We start from the raw sequence: 22,842 nt of genomic DNA, 5'->3' as shown, positions 1-22,842 counted from the left end.
TTTACAAAGAGCCTTGATGTAGTGTAAGTGTTCGTTTCACAAAAGAGCCTTCATTGATCCAAAGTGTGTATGCTTTTTAAAGCTTGCTCAATTTAGTATTAGAAAGTGGATTCGATGTCACTAGTAAAAGATACTCTATATTTTAACCCATAGCTCTCCAGGCTTTAACAGGCAACGAGCAGCTAGCAGGATACAAGTTGATAATAAAGCTGCTCCACCGGTAATGATTTTATACCAAAAATAGGGTTCAGTTTGTTGTACAGCATGGTCGATTGCATTGGCAACGATGGGAGAAAGCGCTGCGGGGAAACCTGCGAGAGTCAATAGTGCAAATCCTGAAGGATATTGTTCTAAACCAACAATGACAACGGTGATAGGTCCAGCTACATCAACATGTCAACTACTAGTCGTATGTACATCAAACAAGGAGAGAGAAAAGCACTCACCAAACACGAAATAAACGCTACCAAAGAAGCCAAAGATACAAGCATAGGCCATCAATGTACCGTAGCTGTGAGCAAACACCCATAAAAGTAAAGTTGAGAAAGCTGTGATGGCTCCAAAGATAATGCTGCAATTCATGCTGCCAATTTTGTCGCTAATGACCCTATGCATGAAGAAGCGGATGAGTGGGTGGTGGATTTGGTTATATAAGCGTTACATGCATACATACCCTGCTGCAAGTCTTCCAACAAAGTTGCAGCCCATGGTTACAGAGATGATATCGGTGCCTTGTTTTGCTGATAATCCAATGCTGGTTGCATAAACTACATAGTAACATGTATGTTATCAACACCATCAATTTACTATACATTCTACTGTACTGTACCTGGTAAAGTGAATGGTACGAGAAAGCAATGGATTACTTGGAAGCAACCAGAAACGCACCATAAAGAAAAGGGTAGGTTTTTAAAAAGAGACCACTTCAGGATACCTCTGAGTCCGGTGGGCTTTGTCTTGGATTGCTCATGCTCCCGAATTAAGCCATAGGCAGTAACGAAAATGACAAACCAAGCCATACTCAGTATACGAAGCATCCATGGCCCTCCCAATGTTTCAATGATGCCATGTACAATGAATGGTACAATGAGACCACCCAAGCCTGTTGCGCTTGCTATTATGCCCATTGCCAATCCTCTCTTGGCGGTAAACCATGGCAACACAATACGAGATCCAGTCTATGGATAACAGCAACCATCATTGATATCTCTTCATGCTATATGTAAGAATGACATCAATAACACATACACTGTAGATGAAGCTATTTCCAAGAGCCATGCAAACGCCAATGGATAAAATGACCTGCCAAACCTAAACAAGGGTTACACAAAAGTTGATGTGCACGCATTTTCCATATACCTGAGTAGCCGAGCCAGCTGCTGCCAATCCCCCTGAAACCAAAAGACCACCCACTAGGAATCCTGTTCTCATGCTGATGAAAAGTTCAATGACCCGAACGAGTGCTGCACTAATAGCGACATAAAATAGAATCAGTGTGCTCACGAAGCTAAGTTGGAACGATGCCTCTGCACCAAACACCTCTCGCTCAAAGTAGTCCATGATGACACCTTTACATAGGATTAATCATCTATGTTGTTGATACTTTAACCAATTACACGCAAAGCCTACTGTACTGTACCCCTAATAAGAAGCGAGCTGCTGTCATTATCTCAACAACAACAATGAACCCGATAATTTTTGTACTTGCCATCCTCCGACGACTACGCCAAACGTAGCAAACATGCTCCAAAAGACACTTGCAACAATCACCCATGCATAGCCACCATCTTGCGTTTCTTGGATGGGTTTGATACTTTCATGGTCGTCTGGTGCATGTTTTATCGTGTCTGAGAACTTGTTATTCGTCCTAGTAGTATATGGCAAGAAGGAAGGAAAAGTAAGAAATAGGGATCTTTTAATTCATAGCAGTACCCTATTACATATTATGACTGAATGAAGGACCAGAAAGTGAGAAGATGGCAAGGCAACAGGGATTCATCATGACGATCGCGTCAAAAAGTGACTGTGTGAGGGGATCATATGTAGGGCGTATGTATGCATCTGCCATGCAGCTCGGAAGAGCTTACAAAAAGTGGAAGAATAGCCTAGAAAAAGGTGTCACTGGAGCTTCTATATCATTGATGCCAAATGAAATGTTTATGTATCCCACTTGGCATTGCTAAAACATCTGTATCATCTTTAACGACTTTCACGCAAGGGAGCATACATATATAAATCTTGGATCCAAGAGAAAACAAGCTGATGTGCTGCATGCACTATGTATGCATCATACATTTGATCTCTTATTGCATATACCGGAAATACTGCTACCTACACTCTTATTGGTGAACGCATGCAGTATCGCGTACATAGATAGCCAACATCATGCATTAGATTGCTTTTTATTATCATTATATCATTATTGAGGCGCAATGTTTATACAAGAGTGTGCTATATGTAAAAGTGGATGATCTTCTATTATATACCATCATATTTCAAGGTACGAAATACAAAGCTCAATGCAGCGGGCGAGACATTGGAATGGGTCAAGTGGATTTGTTGTAAGCTATCTTGTCGTTGCTTGACCAGCTGAATGATACCTTGATCGGTGACATGCGAGCAAAAAGTGATATCCAGTGTTTGTAATTTTTCCATTTGACTTAATGTATCCAGCACAGCATCCGTGACAGCCGAGAGACGAGTAAGATTAACATGGCGAAGCATGGGACAAGCGACCAAGAACCGTAGCAATCCTTGTTCGGTCAATGCAGTACAATGACCCAGGTTGAGCGTATGCAAGTTCGACAATGTGGATGAAGATGATGATGATGCTGTATCATGATGAAGGCGTTGCAGGATAACGAAAAGGGATTTATCGGTGATGTATGTATTGGAATCCAGCTCCAAGCGTTCAAGCAATGAAAGATCCGCTCGTATGATCATATCCCGCATGATGGTATCGGTGACGGATAAGGATTTGTTGAGTTCAATCACTCGCCATCGTCTTGGTGGCATGGGTATCGAGGGTTGTGAATGAGGTATCACATCTTGGTATTGACGCGCATATCGATGTCGCTTGTAAACAAGGTGTTGAAGACGAGGACAGCAATGTTGAAGCATGTTTGCAATCGGGATAAAGCTAACTAGGCAATATTCAAGCTCGAGATGTGTCAAATGAGGCGTACGTAATAACATGTGAATGAGCTCAGGGCCGATCATCTCATGAATGCTGGTCAATCGTAAACGTTTGATATAAAGCGGGCGCTGCTGTTTCTTATCATCCATCAATTCCTTTGGTAAATCCTTGCCATACGATTCAAGAAAACGACTTGGTTCGAAACGCCCTTTCCTCGACGTGAAACAATAGGATACATCCAATTCCTCAAGGTGTGGACATGAGTCAGCCGCAGTGTCGAAGATATCATTCAGCTTCAATATAAGGCCATTCCATCGTAAACAGCGTAATGTTGGACCAGCCCGCCTTAAGAGGTCATAAAAAAGACTCGGTTTGCACAGCACATCGGATAGGTCTATGTAGCATACTCTTTGATGAATGACCTTTCTCACATAGCATCCCCTTGCCCACCACCCACTTACCCAAAGTATGCAACTTGTATCGTTCCCGAATCAACATCAGCTTCATTAATTGATCCCCATTCGCTCGTTCATGATGAATGCGTAGCCGTTTTGGTTGTGTATTCTCCAGCCGACCCAAATACAATGAAAAGGAATGAAGATCGATAGGTGTGGGTGTATGAGACACGTCGATATCTTGCCAGAGGACCACGCTGTCAACGAGAAAATTATGCCAATGTCTTGATACCCGCATGCATACAACACGATCGCGAAAAGACAAATGTTGGAAGATGGCAGTGACGAGATCGTATGAGAGTGATTGAGTGAAGTCCATTCGTTTATCCACATGACCATGTTGTCGTCGTTCCTTGTGTTCGATACGTGCTATCTTCTCCCATAAGAGGCGTTCTTCAAGGTAACTGGCGTCATCATCATCATCCATGATGTCTCGTAGAATCGATCCTTGCTTTAACCATTCTCGTGCTTTCAACACGTCGCCTTCCTTTTCAAGCACAAGGTCACACGCGAGATAGCACCAACGTGTTGAAGGATGGGTCACGGCCATGGTCTGGCTCAATTCCAATGCTCGGTGAATGTGCCCTAATCGTCGCAAGGCCTTGATCTGGTATTCGACACATGGCCCACTTTCCACAGGAGGTAACAATGGCTCGACACGTACAAGAAGACGATAGGCATCGCTGTAATGGCCTTTTCGATAGAGCTGTTGACCGATAAGCACAATGTCGTGGAGATTGGAAGGAATGGATGGGTCGTCTACTTTGTGAATGAAACAACTGAAAATGGAAGGAGTCAGATCGACGACAACCCTATGTGTAACCAGGCTGATTTCATTTATTACACTCACGTACCTTGAAGAAAGCGAGGCCAAAGCAACAAGGACAGAGGCCATGATTACAACGAGATAAAGAAGCGAGAAAGAAAACGTTGGTTACAGAAGAAAAGGGGTGACATGCATGCAGTATTTTCATTGTCACTTGTTGCATAGCGTTCTTTGTCACCACATCCTCAACTCCTCCCCGTGTAGCTCCATAGAGAGTATGGGCAACCTTGTCCTCCGACGCACGAAAACCCCCTTGTTCACCCTCCGTGTCCATGCTTCTAGGGCTTATGTATGTAGTATGTCCAATGTTATAAACGATCTCTTCTCTTTGTGCCTGAATATTGTTGCTGCTAATATATCGATGCATTCCATTGATTGTACCTTTTTCATTGAAATGTGTGTGTGTGTGTGTGCATGTGGAATACCTTCAAGATGAATTCGATTCTTAGCGGTATGGTGGTTTTGGGAATCGTTTGACTCAAGATGATAGCCCTACAATACATTCCTCATGCATGATCCTGTCGCTTAATTCGCCCAATCTTGAACAGTGACTGAGACGATTGATTGGGTGACATGGTCTTTTTGTGTAACACTTTGTATGGGCGTCATGCATAACATCCTCGATTTTAGCAACCCCCCCCTCATCTCATAGAAAATGGACACAACTCAAGGCAAGACAAAGAGCATAAAACATAGCAACATGAAGTTCATTATTGGATTACATGTCCATCCATGCCCATATCTCCAACATAGAATAAGGATAACAGCCATGTATGACAGCGAGGAGTAATAAAGAAAAGGTGTCAATGCAAAATTGAAGATCAGCATGGGAGACTCGGTATGTCTTTCTAACACGTGTTTTCAATCATGTCGAAAAAAGAAAGCAAGAAACATATCAACATCCCTGGGTGGATAAGTCAAAAGTGATAATATCCTTCCCTCCTCCCCTTTTATTCCCACACAGACTACTACTACACTACTACTACTACGCTACCACGCACACTCACCCTCTCCTCTTTTTTCCTCTCTCTCTCTCTCCTTGTCGTTCCTTGTCGTGGCAGTGTTGCGTGTGTACCTTGTTGCGTTGTGTGTGCGTGTGTGTGTATGTGTTTAGAGCGTGTTGCCTCCAACTGACAGTCCTCCCTCCTCATTGACGCCATGGCAACAACAACAACAACAACAACACCAACACCAGCATCTCCATGGTCTGTCACAACAAGTGGTGGTGGTGGTGGTGTCAATGTCCCTATTCTCCCCAATGAGCTCCTCGTACAGATTGTCTTCATGACCGAGTTACCCTATCGTGGTGTCTTTTTATCCGTATGTCGCTTTACCAACCGGCTCGTGAGTCAACATGTGTATCAGAAAGCTGTATTCCCAGAGGAAGCCTCGATGACCGACATGATACGCTTTTGCTACAAGCATGGTCAATCCTTGGAAATCATCAAGCTTCCACAACGGCGATGTTACTATCCAGACACTTTTTTCACCATCCTTGCTCAGTTGTGTCCCAAACTTTCATTTCTTCAATCCAGCATTACACCAAAGCAATTGGTTCGACGTCTTTTACCTGTCATGAAACAACATCCTTCAACATTTATGTTGACTCATGTATCGCCATCCTTTGCTTATTACGAATTGGACCTTGAACAACAACAACAACAACAACAATCACCATCATCATCACCAGAAATTGAATATTATCAATTAGCATGTTGTTCATGTTGTCTCGCCATTCGACAACCCAAAAAGGATGATGATGTCGTCACCCATATCTCGCATTATTATCATCATCCAGGCGCTTTACGCAGTGCTATCTTACCCACCTTTGGTTCCGATCTTGTTTCCCTCACGCTCAATCCATACGATATCCTCACAGCTTCAGTGGCTCACATGATCATCGCCAAATGTCCTCGTATTCGCTTACTAGTCGTCCCCGCTGTCAAGGCTGATGGATTATGGATGATGTTACGATGGTGTGATACCCTAGTAGCCGTCGTCGTAGGTTCAACCCCACCCTTGGACGATGATGATGATCTTGATGACGATCTTCATCATCATCATCATCACAATACATTGGCAGGTCAAGATACGGTGGATGATGAGAATGAAAGAGCCGTGGCAACAGTGGAATCATACAAGCGGGTCTGGTGCGTACATCCTCATGCTTCTCATTTTCAAGGTCTCATTTATAAATCATGGCATATTGGCATCATCCCACGCATGTAAATTCTTTGCTTTCATATAACAATAAAATCATTCTCGTGTTGCTGTAATAATCAACTACTAAAAGTTTATTGGGTTGTTGGATGCTCATCAAAGAGACACAATGTTTATCTACAAATGCATTTTAAAAATATATCAAAGGAATGGAAGAACGTGACAATCAATGACTACTACTACTACGACTACTTTCAGCTGGCAGCATGCAATTCTTCAAGTACGGAGATGGCATAGGCACCTAACTTGGGTCTCTGGAAAGCTAATTGTGCCAACTCAACCTTGTAGGGTAGCAGGAAACTCTGGAGTTCACGTGTACGTGCAAGGTTGCGTAAGAGTAAAGCAGCTGTCAATGGAACACCCGATACATCCTCATCATCCACTGGTATTTTCTCAATCGAAAGCTTATCATTGCGTCGTTTCATTGGCTTGGTCACTCTGCCTGGGAAATGGGTCCGCAAATGCTGAAATATTCTTCCTTTATGCTTGAATCCCCGTCGTCCACATGCCATCCATCGACATTCATAAGTCTTCCCTTCAGGTTGAGTATCATCATCACTCGTATCCATCTGATCTCCCTCGTTGGCTGCCGTTTCCTCTATTGTTTTCACGTGCACGTCCACGAGATGAGCATGTAATCCTTCTTCGTCCTTGAATTTTTCGGTACAATCAGCCCAATGACATTCGACCACTATGTATATCATATAAATGAATTAAACGCACACCAAGACATCACGTGACAATCACTTACTTTCAGGCTCTTTGGGTGGTGCGTACTTTACTTTGCCCAAGACAAGATCATTCATAGGCACAGAACCGGTCTTGACAGCTTCTTCCACAGAATCCGGTTGAGGAAATGCAATCTTAAGCACAGTGTAGAATTCCTTGGTAGCTAACGGCTTTTGCTTGCCAAAGAGCTCGTTGTATTCGCCAAATATGGTTTTAAATTCGATCTTGTCTTCTGCTGTACCAGCAACAAGCTTCTCTCTCAGCCTATTCAACCCATGAGTTTCTCTCTCTTTCTTTTTGACCGTTAAATAAAGTCATTTTCTTACCATCCCAAACATCGATATGGTTCATCCAAGTTCATGTATTCAGTGAGATCGGGAATAGCGGGTGGTTGTGCCTGTCCTTTGCTTTCTTTTGCAAATTGTGCTGCTGGGATGGAATGGATGGTGCTGTTTAATGCGGAAGTGCGTGGTGCCAATGTAGATTTGTATGACAAATAACCAACAAGCAAGCCAACGAGATTGCCAGGATAATTCTTGAGTAGTGTTACTGAAAAGTTGCCTTTGAGACTTGAGTATTGATAAAGGTATTCCAACGTAGCGGCGACCAGCTCCTCATCATCCACCAAGAGAAATTGACTCATGCGCACAATGATATTCTGGTAATGGACAGCTGCGAGTATACTTTCATTCGACTCACTCACAGCAACCCGTGTCAAGGCTCTGAGAGCACCAAGGACGAGAGCGCGATCGGGCGATGTGAGCAGCCTGTGCATGGCCATTAAATAATCGTCGTCGGTGCTCTGAAGCACAATTTGTGGCGAGATGCTTTCGATAATATCGAGACTGTGTCGACTGAGCTCGGCGTATTGTGAATCGGTGGGAAGGGAGATGGCCATCATTAATAAATCTCGAAGACGTGCGTTTTGTGCCAAGGATCGAATGTTGATATCCGTGAATGAAAAGTTGCGAATGACATGAAACACTTGCAAGACGCGTTCGTATTCTTGTTGGATCTTTTTGCTGCTAAACAAGTTTTCCACAGGCGCAGGTGATTCATCGTCCTGTTCTTTGACTTGTTCAAGGTGCTCCAAGATAGGCTGAATGTGTGTCTTGAAAAAGGGTTCAGCAAATTCCACCAGGCTGTCAATCAAGGTTGGCATGTAGTCAATGCTGAAATTCTCGGCTGTACACGAAAATCGGACAAGGACGTTGAAGGCCCAATCGATTTCATTCGGCAACGTACATGTCAATGAGTGCATGATGCGCGTAGGAAAGGATTCATCCACATAAACCTCTATCCACATCTCTCTCTCTATTAATACACATATCCATGCTGCATGCCCTTCATCATTCATACTCACGTGGCTGATGAAAAATGGGTGCGGGAGGTGGAGCCATCATTCCTGGAGGTGGAAAAGCAGGAATCGGTTGTGCGTTTTGATAGGTAAATGCTAAAAGAATAGTGATAAGCATGGCATACAGCATAGAGGTTGATATTGTGTGGTACCTGTAGCTGTTTTACGTGCTGAGTCGCGTGGTTTACTTGCAGCAGGCGTTGATGCGGTGGATGGTGTGCCAATGGTTTTAAGCTCGAATTGTTCCTTGGGTGGATTCCATGGTCGTTTCCAATAGTGTTCTTCTTCCCATCCAAGCTTATTACCAAACACAAAAAAGTTACCATCATGCGATTGATATCACTCCCTCCCCTTCCATCTCTTACGAGGTTTTTTGTATAAACAAGCTTAAGGATATAGGCACTGTTGGTGCATGTTGGAGGGAAATCGAATGGATCGCCTACTTGCTTCCAGCCGCGGTTTTCTGTCACCTAGTCAAGCAACGAACGTGTTAGGCCAACTATCACTTTTAGCCATTATCCAACCTTGTCTTATACCTTTTTGTAACCGCCAGCCTTAATCACAGTCTGATAGATTTTGAGCAGATCTAGCTTTTGGCCTCCAAGAACGGGTTCAGGTTGAAATGGCGTCCTACAATGTCGGGTAGATTGGTGAGCTTTTTTACACCAGCAAACACGTGGAGGGATCATTGTGTACCCTTTGCTCTCATGGAAGTCCCGTAGCTGTTGCATGAACTGATCATATTCGGGCGTGCGATCAATATCCTTGACGGGGTGCGACATTGTTGGCAAGGTAGCTTTGAACGAAAAGAGACGTGCAGCCTGCGTAGCTGGAAATCAATTTGCCCTCTTTGTTGTACCTAGTAGTCGTCGCCTGTCCCACAAATGAGCGTATCTTGGAGCACCATCACCCACCATCTTTAACATTCAAACTATGCTATCTTGGGCTCAAATTCAATACAATCATTACCTTCTTGTACTATAGCACACATTTTCCAATGATAAATGCTCCATCATATGACATTCGATACACTGTGGCTGATGCATGGATGCTGTTGTCGATCAATGCAATGACCAAGTTACCCTGTACTTCAGCATAAGCAATGATTGTTTGTTGATAATAACCCTGCCACATGTTTACGCCACTTTTCAAGTAGAGTTTGAGTGCTTGATCATCTTTTAAAATAACGTACCTCTAGTGGCAATGATCTTTAGCATTAAGAATCAATGGCCTCATGGATGTTGGATGAATTACTTCTATTTTACTCTAGGTCGCCTATGGCAATACACCATTGGTTTCATAGGCAACGACATCATGGTTACTAATCAAGTGACAACCTCCCTCGTGAATACCTGGAACATCCTTTAGCGTACATTAAGCGTATGATTCGCACCAAATGGTAAACTAGCAATGTATTCAGGAATTCAAACATCATGATAAGATATGTTGTGTGTATGCGAAATTGATAATAATGTATAATGCGTCGAATGCAAAATAAAGCGGGAAAGGTGGTGGGGGGTGGGGAATCATCATCATGGACTACTACAATGTGATCAAACAAATAATGTATGCAAGGATACCAATGGATGCCACATCGGCAACATCTTTGAAAAATGAATAGAGTTGTCGTTTTGCCAAAGAAGCAGAAGATCTTGCATTAGCAGCACGTGTAAATACAGCCGGTCTTGGGAGGATAACTGGATCATCGCCGACGTCATTGGTTCCAAAAGCGCGTCTAGAACGATGTACACTCCATCGATAGGCGTGGACTACCATGAGCGAAGCCAATGATAACCCAAGCAAGCATCCATAGCCAATAAAGATAGCGATCTGATCGGGTAACCAGCATAGTTTGGTGGCCAATGCTGCTGTTGTAGTAGTATCCTCTTCTTGTTTAGTGATGGATAGATCCAACAAAATGACGCCTGGATAATGCACGCCTTGCGCCATGCTAAAAGTGGGCACTGAGATTTCTGGGATTTCTTCATCCTTATCGTTGTTGCCATGTTTCACCAGACAATAGTCGTGATCATCTCCTGAAAAGACGACAACAGGGTTGATGCGATCAAGCAGCTGACGTGATAAATCTGCATTTACAAGATTCTGGTATTGATATCCACGACCCTGGCGTATTTCACGTGATCTGCCTTGTCGATCAGGGCCACATGATGTTCCCGGTGGCCGATACAATGGAACATGGGTCATCAGGATACGTGGTTGCGGCGGCAAATGGCGTTCAATGACATCCCATGCTTGTCGTTTGGTCGCTAAATCCGTATGGCTTGATGAAAGTGATACTGTATCCACAACAACGATCGAATAAGGAGTGCCAGTGCTAAGGGTATACGACGTAGGTCCATATTCTCCTTGAAATCGTTCCATCACATGCGCCTGGATACCATCACCAAATCCCAAATCGTGGTTGCCTGCCATGAAGTATTGAGGTCGATTACTCTTGAACAAGTGTCGAAATCGTGTTGCTTGTTTCTTCCATCTACAAATCAATAGGATGAGATTCGATGCATGTAATTGATTGATAGACCTTACCCATTATCGTCCCATTCACGTCCACCATCCATCAAATCACCCATAAAGATCGTTCCTTTTGGTTCAAGTCGTCGCTGTAAATGTCGATAGTTGCGGCCCATATAAAGATCACTGAAGAATTCGGATATACGCAATAGAACACCGGGTCGATCGTATGAAAACGCATCCGTCATTTGAGGATCGCCAATCAGCAGCAGCCGATCCAGCATCTATATTGGAGTCAATCAAGAGCTGTAGATGGACGAGAAACGTGACACATTACTTGGTCATTGTTGTTGCCACTACTCGGCCAAGGGGCACATTGATATGCAGCTTTCCAAAAGATAATGAATTCACCGTGGAGAAGGGCGAGAATCCATACAAGACGCAACACGTTGACAAAGTTGACTGTGGGTGACCTGAAGCGATTAAAACGATGTTTGCTATCATCTGCTGGTGGTGGTGTTGTCCCTTGATAGCGGGAATCTGGAACCTGGATCATGCTATTTCGCCAGGAACGTAATAGGTCAATGAAGGAGTGTATCATGCAATTGAGGAAATGTGTATGTGGAGGTGTGCGCGAAAGCCATGTAACTAACCAGTAAAATGGAGGTTGCAGATAACCTTAATTCAACTCCTCATGTTGCACATGTCTCGTTGGCATAGATACCCCGACATTGGCACCCGACATTGTGGGATTGACATCCGCATGGTAAGAAGAATATTAATACGATCATCTTGAAACATACACCATCACCACATGTGAATACAACTACCACAACAACATTCACACTCGTTCCAATAACAGGTTCTCAAGGCCATGATTCAAAAGGTCCTGCTTATATATAAGTGATCCAATGGCGACATACAGCAGCTCCTTCAACAACAACATCATCATCATCATGCACTCGAATTACTTTGCCATTGGTGTCATTTCCTTGATTTCTATCACCCGTGCCTTTAATGTAAGTTGTAGGACCGGACCTTTGATGAGATTTTTAGATACTAATTTCATCGAGATGAATAGATGGATTGCAGTTCCAACGTGGCTGGATGTAAGTAATACGCCATTACAGCATGTGTGTGTGTGTTAGTAACAACAACATGTCTTTCAAGATTGGGGCCAAAACTCATATGGTGCAGCTAATGGTGGCGACAAGAGCAATTGGCAAAAACCACTGCATGAATATTGCAACGATGATACCATAGACATGTTTCCTATCGCCTTCCTGACCAAGTTTTTCAGCACCGGCGGCCAACCAGAGATTAATCTCGCCAATGTAAGTTGCCATTTTATCCTGTATGTCGTATCAAGTTTGCTCATTTTCGATCCAAAAAGACTTGTAGCAATGTGGATGATCCTACTTTCCCTGGAACGGCGTTGGCCAACTGCACATCCAAGATGCAAGACGACATCATTGGGTGTCAAAAGCGAGGCAAGGTGCTGACGATCTCACTTGGTGGGGCCACGGGTGGTGTTGGTTTCCAATCGGATGACCAGGCTGAGAGCTTTGCTGATACCATTTGGAATCTTTTTCTTGGGGGTTCATCCGACATGCGTCCTTTTGGAAGCGCTATTCTTGATGGGTAAGTACATGCATGCAGAAACCTTATTTCATCAGGTTGGCGCTAACTTGTTCCATTGTTATGTACACAAAGGGTTGATCTTGACATTGAAGGTGGCGGGTCTGCTCGTGAGTTATCAAAATCAAAGTACATCTTCTTTCATGTTCTCACATGTTCTTTTTTAGATTACACGACGTTTTTGAACAAGCTCAAAAGCCATTTTGGTTCATCCGATCGCAAATACTATATCACAGCTGCACCCCAATGTGTCTATCCAGATGCCAATCTTCAGGAAACAATGAACAGCTTCCCTATGGATGCGATCTTTGTTCAATTTTGTAAGTCTTCGTTAAAGTACGTGTCATTGTTTTCTACAACTGATTCAATGATGATTAGATAACAATCCTTGTGGCCTACAAACCTATGGGCAACCCCAGTGGAATTTTGGGCAATGGGATTATTGGGCACGCAATGTCTCTCCCAACAAGAACGTCAAGGTCTACATTGGTGCGCCAGCTAGTAGCAGTGCCGCTGGAGGTGGTTATGTGTCCGCCGACCAACTTGGCAAGATCGCGACTGAAACCCAAAAGCAGTTTCCAAGTTTTGGAGGTGTCATGTATTGGGGTAAGAGAAAAAGACACGTGGTGCCATGTCAACAAAGAGTATACTAATCACACCACCACCACCACCAATGTGTATGTAGATGTATCCCAAGCATATGGAAACAATCGGTTTGACAAGGCAATCAAAGAGGCTATCAGCCAAGGATCGTCATCATGCAGCTCCTCTCATCCACCACCCCCATGTGATGCACCGGCTTACACAAAAGGAAAGTCGTATCCAGGTGGAAGCAAAGTATCATACAAGTAAGGGCTGATTTTTGCGATAACAGGGTCTCCTGGCAACTAAAATAATCTTTCATTGTCTAGAGGGTAAGCTTTGATCCCAAATAGGTTATCCCATTTCATTTCTTAACCAACAATGAATACTCTTTTTTATTATCCATTGGCGTGACAGGTACATTTGGCAGGTACGCGACAACAAAAACAATTGCGGACATTGGACATCCAGGTTTTTAACGACATAGTCTCCATGGCAACCCGTTTCTAGGCAAAGTGGTTTGCTGATAGCGAGCCTGATGGTGGTGCAAACAGCGAATGGGTTGCAGGTACGTAAACGTCGAACCATGATACTGGTTATTTTATCAAAGTAACATCCATTTGCCTTATGTCATATAGTGAGCAGCTGTAGCGATGGGGATAGTAGCTCTTCGTCGTCTGGCAACATTAATGCTAGCGCATCTTCCACCAGGACAAGTAATGATACAGCAATTGCTACAAGCACAGGCTCTTTGTCTAATACATTGACAGCCTCAGCATCATCGAGTGATACTACAAGTATGGCATCAAGTATTCTTTCCACTTGGGAAGTAGGCCCTATGACCACGGATTCAAGCGACTCATCCACTGCATCAAGTATGGGTTCTACTACTGCTGATTCCACTACCACGATCTCATCATCTGCCGATGCGACCTTATCCACCACGGCTGCTGCTGCTGATATTACCAACTATAGTCTGCTTCCCAAGAAGAAAAGATGGTCGCATATCACCCGAGTAAAGTCAAAGCAACGCCCATACACATAAAACAGTGAGCTATATATACATGTTTATCAAGAGATGGTATCCAATATTTTTCAACAATAAATATTGCCCACTCGATAACAATCAATGGCAAAGACACAAAATAGCATATTATTTACAATAACGATCTGATTTGACTTTAGCTCTACGATCCAGCATAGCTTCTGCAATTCGACCTTCTTCCTTGGCTTTCTTTAGTTCACGTGTATCTGATTTGGACATGTGTACGCGACCGCCACCCCATGATTGGAACTTTTTGCTGTAGTAGATAGAGACAATAGGATGAATAAAATACATCTTAAGCACGACGACCAACAACTTACACATTATCCAATTCATCAATATGGGATTCCTTCTTTTGCTTCTTCCTGTCGTGTCTTGCTTTTCGCTTGAAACGTGCCTGACAATAGACTCGAAATGTCTCACAAAAGCCAACTTCATCTGAATCTGCACGGATTTTGAAACCTGGATGATGCATATCGATAAGCTACCATGCCATCATAAAAGTAGTATCTTTTTATGTAGTTACCTCCTCCAGCAATTTGATCCACCATTAGGAACTTGCCGTGTGCATTACGAAAAGCGACACCTGCATCGGTAATGGCTGGCTCCCACTCCTCAAGACCACTGATAGCTTCACGATCGGCACTCACCACGCCAAACTTGTCACTGCTCAAGTATTTCTTGTGGACAGACTTGATGGTAAACGTATTGGATGTGCCTAATAAGCGTGCGCCTACAAAGACTTGATTCACAATCACAGGCTCGGTCTCGGTAGCACCTTCGGGAATAGGATAAGCAAGCAATCGATCATTGTCGTCGACCGTCAAGCAAATGGTTGGATCGCTTGGATGGGTAATAAACAAAGGACCCACGAGATCGTCAAGTTGATCGGCACGCACCCATCCTTGAAAAGAACTCCCATGAGTCGATGGCTTTCTTCATGCGCTTTCTCTCTCTCTCTCTTTTACCTTCGTCTGAATCACCCATAGCACCACCATGTTCATCGCGTTCAGAAGCAGATCGTTTCTTTTTCTTCTTTCTAAAGTCATAAAGGATATAGGATTAGCAATAACAATAAAGAGAGGATATCACTGTCATGATCCTACTTTGGTACTTTGTCACCTTTGAATACTAGTCTAGACATGGTGTGAGAAGAATAGTAAGATGATGCGTGATAGAGGTGGCACCTTCCTCCGAAGCAGCTGCAGACTTGGCAAATTTAGCGTCCATTCCGTTTGTGAGCTGATTGGATGAGTGATGTTATCTATCATGCAACAACAACAACAACAACTTAAAGGTATGACTGATTCGACTATGTGAAGATGATGATGCTAATGATGAAATGTGTACAATGTTATATCATTATTTAGAACCAAGCAAGCTTGACGTCGTTGTTTGGCATGGCGTAGGTCCCGGCTGCATGCAAGAAGCCCCAATAAGATTCGTTTGTGTCACACAGTACCGAGCATATAAAGGTTACGTTATCCTTTCCGTTCTTCTTCCCACTACTTTTTTCTTTTTCTTCCTTTTTTTATCCACCAACCTCTCATCATGTCCGGTAAGTCATTTCTACTATTGCCAAGGAGACGTGCATTGTTTTGTACCAACACAAAGCTAGCTTCCAACTACATCATCACCTTCAAGAGGGATACACCTGACAGCGTGCTTCAAGAAAAGGCCGAGACTATTGAAGCTAGTGGTGCCAAAATCACCCATCGCTATAACGCAGCCATCAAGGGATTCGCTGTTCAAGTGCCCGATACTAGCGTCAACGCAATGAGTGCTTTCAGCGACGACCCACATTTAGAAAACTTTGAAGCTGATGGAGAAGTTACCACCCAAGGTCAAGCCTTGTTGAAGTAAATGAAATGTATATCCCATGTACTGTAGTTGTTGTATCTGTACGTCCTTTCAATGCAATGAAGTGAATATACATAAATGACGTGTACATCATCATCATCCACTGTGGGTGTGAGACAGCATGAAACTTGGTCCGCTGCACTTTAAAAATCTAATGTTTATCCTCTTTCTTTCATCTCTACTCCTCCTCCTTTAAATCATCCCAACATGTGGCAACGAGTGCTGCTACAACAACGCAGCATTACGTCTCGGTTGCCTTTAGTAGCAGCAGCAGCAACAAGAACACCTCATTCATTCATCCGTTCTCGACATGCGGCTGCCAAGATACCCTTATCATCATCAAAATCCAAGGCGGATACACAAGAACGACCACCTTTTGACGACGACGACACTGTTCCTGTCTCTGCACTCGAAGAACCCAAGATCGAGATCCCATCACCTCCCACTCCTACAACGGCCATTCAGCCTCGCGATTACGTAGAGATATTCACAAAGTAGGCATAGATCGCTGGCGATCTTGTTTTGACATACACACACAGAGGACTCATTTAGCTCTTTCTTTTATTCAACAACAAAGGGATTCTCAATGGAGCGGTGTCGTAACGAATGAGCGAGCTATCAGTGGACGACGCCAGATGCTTACAGTCATGTTGCGCAACGGACGAGAGCTTGAGTTTATGAGTGAGGATGTGCTATTTCGCCTACCCAACTTTCAAAAAGGAGATCAGCCAGCATCTTTTGAGTCGCGGATGATATTTGACTATCAGAAATCAATTCTGCTCAAAAAGGGATTATCACTACGTGGTCTGAATCGCATCTACAAGCACTTCATTGCACGAGCGGACAGCAAAGAGGATGATTTGAAAGTGACATTGGAGGACATGGCTCGGGTAGCCTTTGGATTGAAGCAAGAGCAACAAGTATCCTCTGAACAACTCCATATTACATTTCTGCATCTCGCCAATGATCCACTCCATTTTATTCCCACACGCAACGTAAGATTGACCCAGGAATGGCTATTGAGATCCGAGCAAGGTACTCGCGAGATTTCGTCCCTGGTGGATGCCATCCGTAGACGCGACAAGAGCTATACAGGCTTCCTAGAGCGTGCAAGTCATTTGATACAACTCTATGAGGAGCTCTCTCACCAATCGCTGGGCACTGTCAAGGATACCAAACCTTTTCATCATATTCATTTCACCAAGCAAGATGCACGCTTTGTCAACTTTGTGGCGGATTGGGTGAAATCATCTGATAGCGCGCTGAAATCACCACATGATGTTTATGCACCTACCATTCTCAAGGCCCTGGGATGTTATAAGGAGGATACCTTTGTTGATAAGTCGTTGGCGATGCGATTTCTTAAGCAAGTGGGAATGTTGAAGCCATGGGATAATCTCTTCCTCTTCCAAAACGCCTCCTTCGTCGATGAGTTTTTGTGGTCGGATCGTGCTCGCAAGACGCAAGAAGAATTGGATGGATATGCAAGGGCATTCCTTGAAGGACAGGCTGATCGTGCCGGTTTCTATGCACGTGATCCATGCGATTCAAAAAGACACGACTTTGGAAAGTTGCCAGTATACACGGTGGATGATCCATTTGCAAAAGAGATCGATGATGGTGTATCGATTGAACGGATCCCTGGTTCAGAGGACACGTGTTGGTTACATATCCATATCGCCGATCCTACAGCATTTATCCCACCTGATCACCCAATGGAACCCCTCATGCAACAACGCGTACAGACCTTGTATATGCCCGAGATGCATGTCTCCATGTTGCCAAGTGTGCTTGGCGAACTCAAGTTCAGTCTTGGCGAAACAGCTCATACTTTGCGTGATGGATCCCAATATGCATTTTCATTCTCAGCCAAGCTTGATACACGCGATGGATCTATTCTTGATTGGCACGTTCGTCCTTCCGTGGTTCACAAAGTGCACAAGATTTATTATGATGACCTTGACACACTTCTTGCGCCCCATGCACCCTCTATTTCCGACCCACACATTGATTTGAACACCAGCTTTGTACATCCGCATGATAACAACAATGCTGTACAACAACAACAACAAACGACAACAGTGCCAAAGGAAGCTGAAAAGGATTTGATTGATATCTACAAACTCACTCGTACACACCAATTGGCTCGTATTCGCAATGGCGCTCTCAACTTTATACGCCCATCCCCAATGATCATGTTGGATGATGCTCCTTTGAAATTACCAAGATTGGAATTCAATGGCAAACCACGCTATGCCACCAAGATGCCTACATTACGACTCTCTCTTGATCGATCAGCAGTATCACCAGCACGACAAATGGTAGCTGAAACCATGATCTTGGGTGGCCGTGTTGTCAGCCAATGTGCTCGTGAAAACGGCTTGGACATTCCACATCGCACACAAACATGGCGTCCCGAAGATGATGCAGAGTTACGACAAGAGATGCTTGATGCACGTGATCCAAACACGGGTATGTTGCCAATGCAACGCATGTTGAATTACATGAACCTGTTACCACCTGCCATGGCTACTACAACGCCAGGTTTGCCACACGTATTGATGGGTATTCAGGATGGCTATGTCAAGGCGACTTCTCCTTTACGACGCTACATGGATATGCTTGTTCATTGGCAATTGAAGGCGCATGTGCTTGGTACAAAGGCACCTTTTGATAATGACACGCTCATGACCCTCGTTCCACAGCTTGAAGCACGAGAGAAACGATTGATGGCATGGCAACAACGCAGCATCGGCTGTTGGGTTCAACAATTGGTATCGCGTCTACCCTCTGATACGTTGTGGACTTGCATGGTGAATCGTCCCAATGCACTCACACGCTCAGACTTGGGTGCTTCCATGGAATCGGCAACCGTCACTATCCTTGAACTTGGTGTGCGTGCAAGGCTCGCTAATCTCAACCAATCACTTCAAGTGGGTCAAGTTGTTAAAGCTCGTACCATCAAAAACGACCTCGCTCAAGGACATTTAGATTTGCAACTTGTATAGACTACCTACTATCATCATCATGTTCATCCCCTTCCACCTGTGTATAGATCGCTTAATAAATTTATGTACTTTTATAATGAAGCGAATATCGTGTCTCCTCTTCATTGCATACATAGAATGCTTTTAGATTTGCATTAAGAAAGTTGCTATAATAGTGTTCTGGACATAAACAGCTTCAACACGCTTAGTGTACGTAAAACATAAAGGTGTACTTGCTTTTCAAAAACTCTCACAATGAAGCGTATGATTTTAAAATGAATGGCATTGATCAGCATGTCCCATCGAACCTCCTGACCCAGTTTCACGTTTAAAATGGGCAATCCCAAGGTAATACATACTATTTCGATAAATCATGAATCTGCACCCTGACGCGGTTTCCGACTTACGTACATAGTAAATCCCACATTGCACTCTACCATTCAATATTTTCTAATGAACACGATGTCTTTTTTAATACAATATTGATCAGCATGTCCAAGAGTACCTTCTGTGAAAGTTTTAGGTTCGAGTGGGGCAATCTCATAATCAAAGGTTGATGTACAGTGTTCATGCATCCATACAAGTGATGTCCTACCTATTTAATTTCCACTTCTTCCCTCTTGTTCCCATTCTCAACTGCTGGCCCCATTCAAGCACAACTACCACCTTTGTCCTGCTTCAACCCATCATGTCAATCCTACAATTGTCTTGATCCGATTGTCTTGGACTGAATGGCAAGTCCATGGCGTGTACACAGCCTTGTCACTCTTCTACAACACACGAGTCTCTTGACACTTCACCAACTCTTGTACAATCCTCGACCACAATCAAACATAACAATGTTCATTACAACAGTTGCTATTAGCGAGATCTCTCACTTCACTTGCAGCAGCCTTTTTCACGCGAACAGCAGATAGCCGTTATCTAGAAGCAGCTTTATTTACGTGTGGCAACGTACTTCATACGAGTTCTATGGCTATGGCTACGGATATGGATACCGTATTGCTTTGGTACATGGATGGAAGGAATGGACACATTGGCCGGTTTGGTTCCCGTGGCCCATATACAACGTATGTCAAGTTTGGATGACACCATACCAGCCATCAGCTGCGCCGCAATACAAGCAATCTACAGCTGGTCGAGCTAGGATGGAAAGTGACCAACACAAGCGAAAGGCCAAGGGCAGAATGGAATGGAAGCGTATCAGCAGCGATCACAGAGGCGTGTTTTATTGGACTTGCAATGGCTATTATGGATGAATTCGATCAATGCAGTGATGTGGACCATGGTGATTACTGGTTGCGCCCAAGCATGAACGATGGATCATATCACGTGGATACCGCTGAGGATGATGATGGATGGAATGGAATTGATGAAAGGTGTTTACAGCGATGAATGATAGTGGAATACTCAAGTCAATGCATGCACCAGCTACTTTGCAATCATGGATGAAGGACGTTTATGACGGCAGCAACCAAGAACACAATGACACATTATTCTCTGTTACCTCTACATGATCCCCCGTATCTTATTCAATATGCAATGCTGTTCCTTTATCTTCATATTTACATTATAAACATCCAGACTACAATGTGCTATTCTTCGACTTTTTCATTGAATGAAAAATGGATTCAATATGATGTTTAGGACTATAAAGTTATGTGTGTAAGATGTGGATCATTTGGTTGGTTTTCGGATTGAAAGGGGGAATAGAAATTTGATGGTCGGGAAGCGAGATTGGATCATTTATGTACATCATCGTATCGAGAGGCTGTGTTCTTCTGTCACATTATTGCTTTCATTATCATAGTTCACGTACTGATAGATGAGAAGCAGGGGAGATCCTCAGACGATTGTAATGCAAGATAATAATTGGAGAGCGATGATGCCTAGCATACTGCTTGCATAAACAGAAGCTTGGTTCATTGTAAGATTGATTCATTATGTCTAAGAAAGAGTGAGTTGTGATACAATGCTTCACATACCATACGATAATTTTCAGCTAACACTATATTATGCAACCTTGTATAAGAACAGACCAAGCCATATAAGCTATCATACGCGGACCTTATTATTATCGGCAGAAGGCACCAGGGGAACGATTGATTGTTGTGGTCATCGTATAGCCGCCTTGTGACATTACCCAAATCCAGCTAGACACACACCCTACCCACACATATATAAGCAATAATACATTGCTTGAGTAATAAAACGGATATCTTTTTCCTCGATTACGTACATTTCTTTTGACACAGCGTTTTTCTTTATCCAGCGTGAGATCCCACATTCATCGTACGTATATCAAGGACGGCGTCAGGGCTACTAGGATGAAGATACTTATGTTGATGGCGGATCATTTAGTGTAGTTATCTATTTCTCTGTTCTTGTATCGCGCGTATACACACTTTTATTTCCCCACACATTGTCTTTGTCTTTGGTATGTCATCCTTTTTATTGCACACCGCGTATTTGTGCCTGCTTTCATTTGTATACTTATCCCCTTTTGTTTGTACTTGTGTGTAGAGACACGCAACAGTTTAAGACGCATCGCAATATGATCATGCATCCTCCACCAATAGGATCAACCCGTTCGAGTCGCGTCCTCCCGAAGCTTTGTGACACAAACACGCCCCTGTGCATCTTTGATTCTAATACGAGTGAGGTTATCGACAATGAACAAAGGCCACTTTCCATATACCATCACGCTTGCAATAGTAAAACATAAAGAGTCCTATATCTCAAAATCTTACAATTAATGTTGGGGTCTTTAAAAGGACGAAGCTGCTCGGCGGGGTCAACTGGATCATGTGTGGTAGTTTCACGATCGTGGCTGCCAATCCCAGATTTCGCAAATGTCGCCACCAGCCAAACTGGATCTGGGGGTCGACCTCTTCGACGACGACGACCAAAAAACTATTTTTTGGGCTAGTTGCGACATTGAACGGGAAACTTTCACACAAGGTGCTGTTGGCCAAGCCGAGCCCATTGCTCTAATAAAAACCCCACGTTTCATTGTAAAGTTCGGAGATACAGGCACCTTTATGTTTGTAAACGTGATGCTATATGAGAAGTGGTCTTTGTTCATTGTCAAGTAGGTGGACCCTGGCAGAGCAAAAGACGCAGAGGGACCTCTTTGTGTAACTCAGCTACTTTGCATGACTGGAAGGATGGAAGGATGATACTATATACTGTTGACAAAAGCCCGTACATTGCGAGCTAATAGCCATTTCTTCACAATAGCCACTGTTGTCCACTCTATGACATGTGGGCGATTCTCCTGCTTCAGGCATTCATTTCCATGATTGGATTATGTTGATCCGAGTTGATTTGACCGAGATACAGCCAAAGAGGGATTACATCAATCCACACATCTAACCATGCTCTATGTTGCTCAACTGAAGTAACCTTGTATGAGCGTAGCTCAGCCAAATCAACTCGGATCAACATAATCCAATCATGGAAATGAATGTCTGAAGCAGGAGCATCGTTCCACTGTCATAGAATGGGCAACATTGCCGATTGTGAGGAAATGGCT

General features: G+C 43.6%; 10 protein-coding genes across 10 annotated transcripts; 4 read left to right on the top strand and 6 right to left on the bottom strand.

Moving 5' to 3' along the window:
* Window positions 1–135: 135 nt before the first annotated feature.
* On the bottom strand, window positions 136–1,560 carry O0I10_012725 (uncharacterized protein; the record flags this gene model as incomplete). The annotated part of the gene is made up of 6 exons (XM_058492613.1): window positions 136–383; window positions 447–607; window positions 674–767; window positions 830–1,178; window positions 1,249–1,311; window positions 1,360–1,560. The coding sequence occupies 6 exons, from the start codon at window positions 1,558–1,560 to the stop codon at window positions 136–138; spliced, it is 1,116 nt and encodes a 371-aa protein (XP_058336627.1).
* Window positions 1,561–2,478: 918 nt separating this feature from the next.
* Window positions 2,479–4,486, bottom strand: O0I10_012724 (uncharacterized protein; the record flags this gene model as incomplete). Its single annotated transcript, XM_058492612.1, has 3 exons — window positions 2,479–3,530; window positions 3,598–4,370; window positions 4,446–4,486. The coding sequence occupies 3 exons, from the start codon at window positions 4,484–4,486 to the stop codon at window positions 2,479–2,481; spliced, it is 1,866 nt and encodes a 621-aa protein (XP_058336626.1).
* Window positions 4,487–5,575: 1,089 nt separating this feature from the next.
* Window positions 5,576–6,646, top strand: O0I10_012723 (uncharacterized protein; the record flags this gene model as incomplete). The annotated part of the gene is made up of 1 exon (XM_058492611.1): window positions 5,576–6,646. One exon carries the CDS (start codon window positions 5,576–5,578, stop codon window positions 6,644–6,646), a length of 1,071 nt encoding a protein of 356 aa, XP_058336625.1.
* Window positions 6,647–6,831: 185 nt separating this feature from the next.
* On the bottom strand, window positions 6,832–9,505 carry O0I10_012722 (uncharacterized protein; the record flags this gene model as incomplete). Its single annotated transcript, XM_058492610.1, has 8 exons — window positions 6,832–7,328; window positions 7,389–7,630; window positions 7,693–8,680; window positions 8,730–8,819; window positions 8,876–9,020; window positions 9,089–9,193; window positions 9,260–9,353; window positions 9,420–9,505. The coding sequence occupies 8 exons, from the start codon at window positions 9,503–9,505 to the stop codon at window positions 6,832–6,834; spliced, it is 2,247 nt and encodes a 748-aa protein (XP_058336624.1).
* Window positions 9,506–10,265: 760 nt separating this feature from the next.
* Window positions 10,266–11,751, bottom strand: O0I10_012721 (uncharacterized protein; the record flags this gene model as incomplete). The annotated part of the gene is made up of 3 exons (XM_058492609.1): window positions 10,266–11,217; window positions 11,271–11,479; window positions 11,533–11,751. 3 exons carry the CDS (start codon window positions 11,749–11,751, stop codon window positions 10,266–10,268), a joined length of 1,380 nt encoding a protein of 459 aa, XP_058336623.1.
* A 400-nt stretch (window positions 11,752–12,151) lies between these two features.
* O0I10_012720 (uncharacterized protein) lies at window positions 12,152–14,460 on the top strand (the record flags this gene model as incomplete). The annotated part of the gene is made up of 11 exons (XM_058492608.1): window positions 12,152–12,214; window positions 12,277–12,304; window positions 12,366–12,529; window positions 12,589–12,836; window positions 12,909–12,943; window positions 13,001–13,153; window positions 13,212–13,439; window positions 13,519–13,681; window positions 13,833–13,845; window positions 13,926–13,983; window positions 14,054–14,460. The coding sequence occupies 11 exons, from the start codon at window positions 12,152–12,154 to the stop codon at window positions 14,458–14,460; spliced, it is 1,560 nt and encodes a 519-aa protein (XP_058336622.1).
* A 108-nt stretch (window positions 14,461–14,568) lies between these two features.
* Window positions 14,569–15,604, bottom strand: O0I10_012719 (uncharacterized protein; the record flags this gene model as incomplete). Its single annotated transcript, XM_058492607.1, has 5 exons — window positions 14,569–14,716; window positions 14,781–14,922; window positions 14,987–15,364; window positions 15,429–15,499; window positions 15,567–15,604. The coding sequence occupies 5 exons, from the start codon at window positions 15,602–15,604 to the stop codon at window positions 14,569–14,571; spliced, it is 777 nt and encodes a 258-aa protein (XP_058336621.1).
* A 407-nt stretch (window positions 15,605–16,011) lies between these two features.
* On the top strand, window positions 16,012–16,323 carry O0I10_012718 (uncharacterized protein; the record flags this gene model as incomplete). Its single annotated transcript, XM_058492606.1, has 1 exon — window positions 16,012–16,323. One exon carries the CDS (start codon window positions 16,012–16,014, stop codon window positions 16,321–16,323), a length of 312 nt encoding a protein of 103 aa, XP_058336620.1.
* Window positions 16,324–16,527: 204 nt separating this feature from the next.
* On the top strand, window positions 16,528–19,328 carry O0I10_012717 (uncharacterized protein; the record flags this gene model as incomplete). The annotated part of the gene is made up of 2 exons (XM_058492605.1): window positions 16,528–16,814; window positions 16,898–19,328. 2 exons carry the CDS (start codon window positions 16,528–16,530, stop codon window positions 19,326–19,328), a joined length of 2,718 nt encoding a protein of 905 aa, XP_058336619.1.
* Window positions 19,329–22,589: 3,261 nt separating this feature from the next.
* On the bottom strand, window positions 22,590–22,799 carry O0I10_012716 (uncharacterized protein; the record flags this gene model as incomplete). The annotated part of the gene is made up of 1 exon (XM_058492604.1): window positions 22,590–22,799. A coding segment is annotated over one exon (210 nt), but the record flags the coding sequence as incomplete, so codon positions are not given.
* Window positions 22,800–22,842: the final 43 nt, after the last annotated feature.

This window comes from Lichtheimia ornata (genome assembly GCF_029851405.1).
Source record: "Lichtheimia ornata isolate CBS 291.66 chromosome Unknown scaffold00150, whole genome shotgun sequence".
Taxonomy (NCBI): Eukaryota; Fungi; Mucoromycota; class Mucoromycetes; order Mucorales; family Lichtheimiaceae; genus Lichtheimia; species Lichtheimia ornata.
Note: the sequence above shows the minus strand (reverse complement) of the source record. Positions and strands in the feature narration are given on the sequence as shown.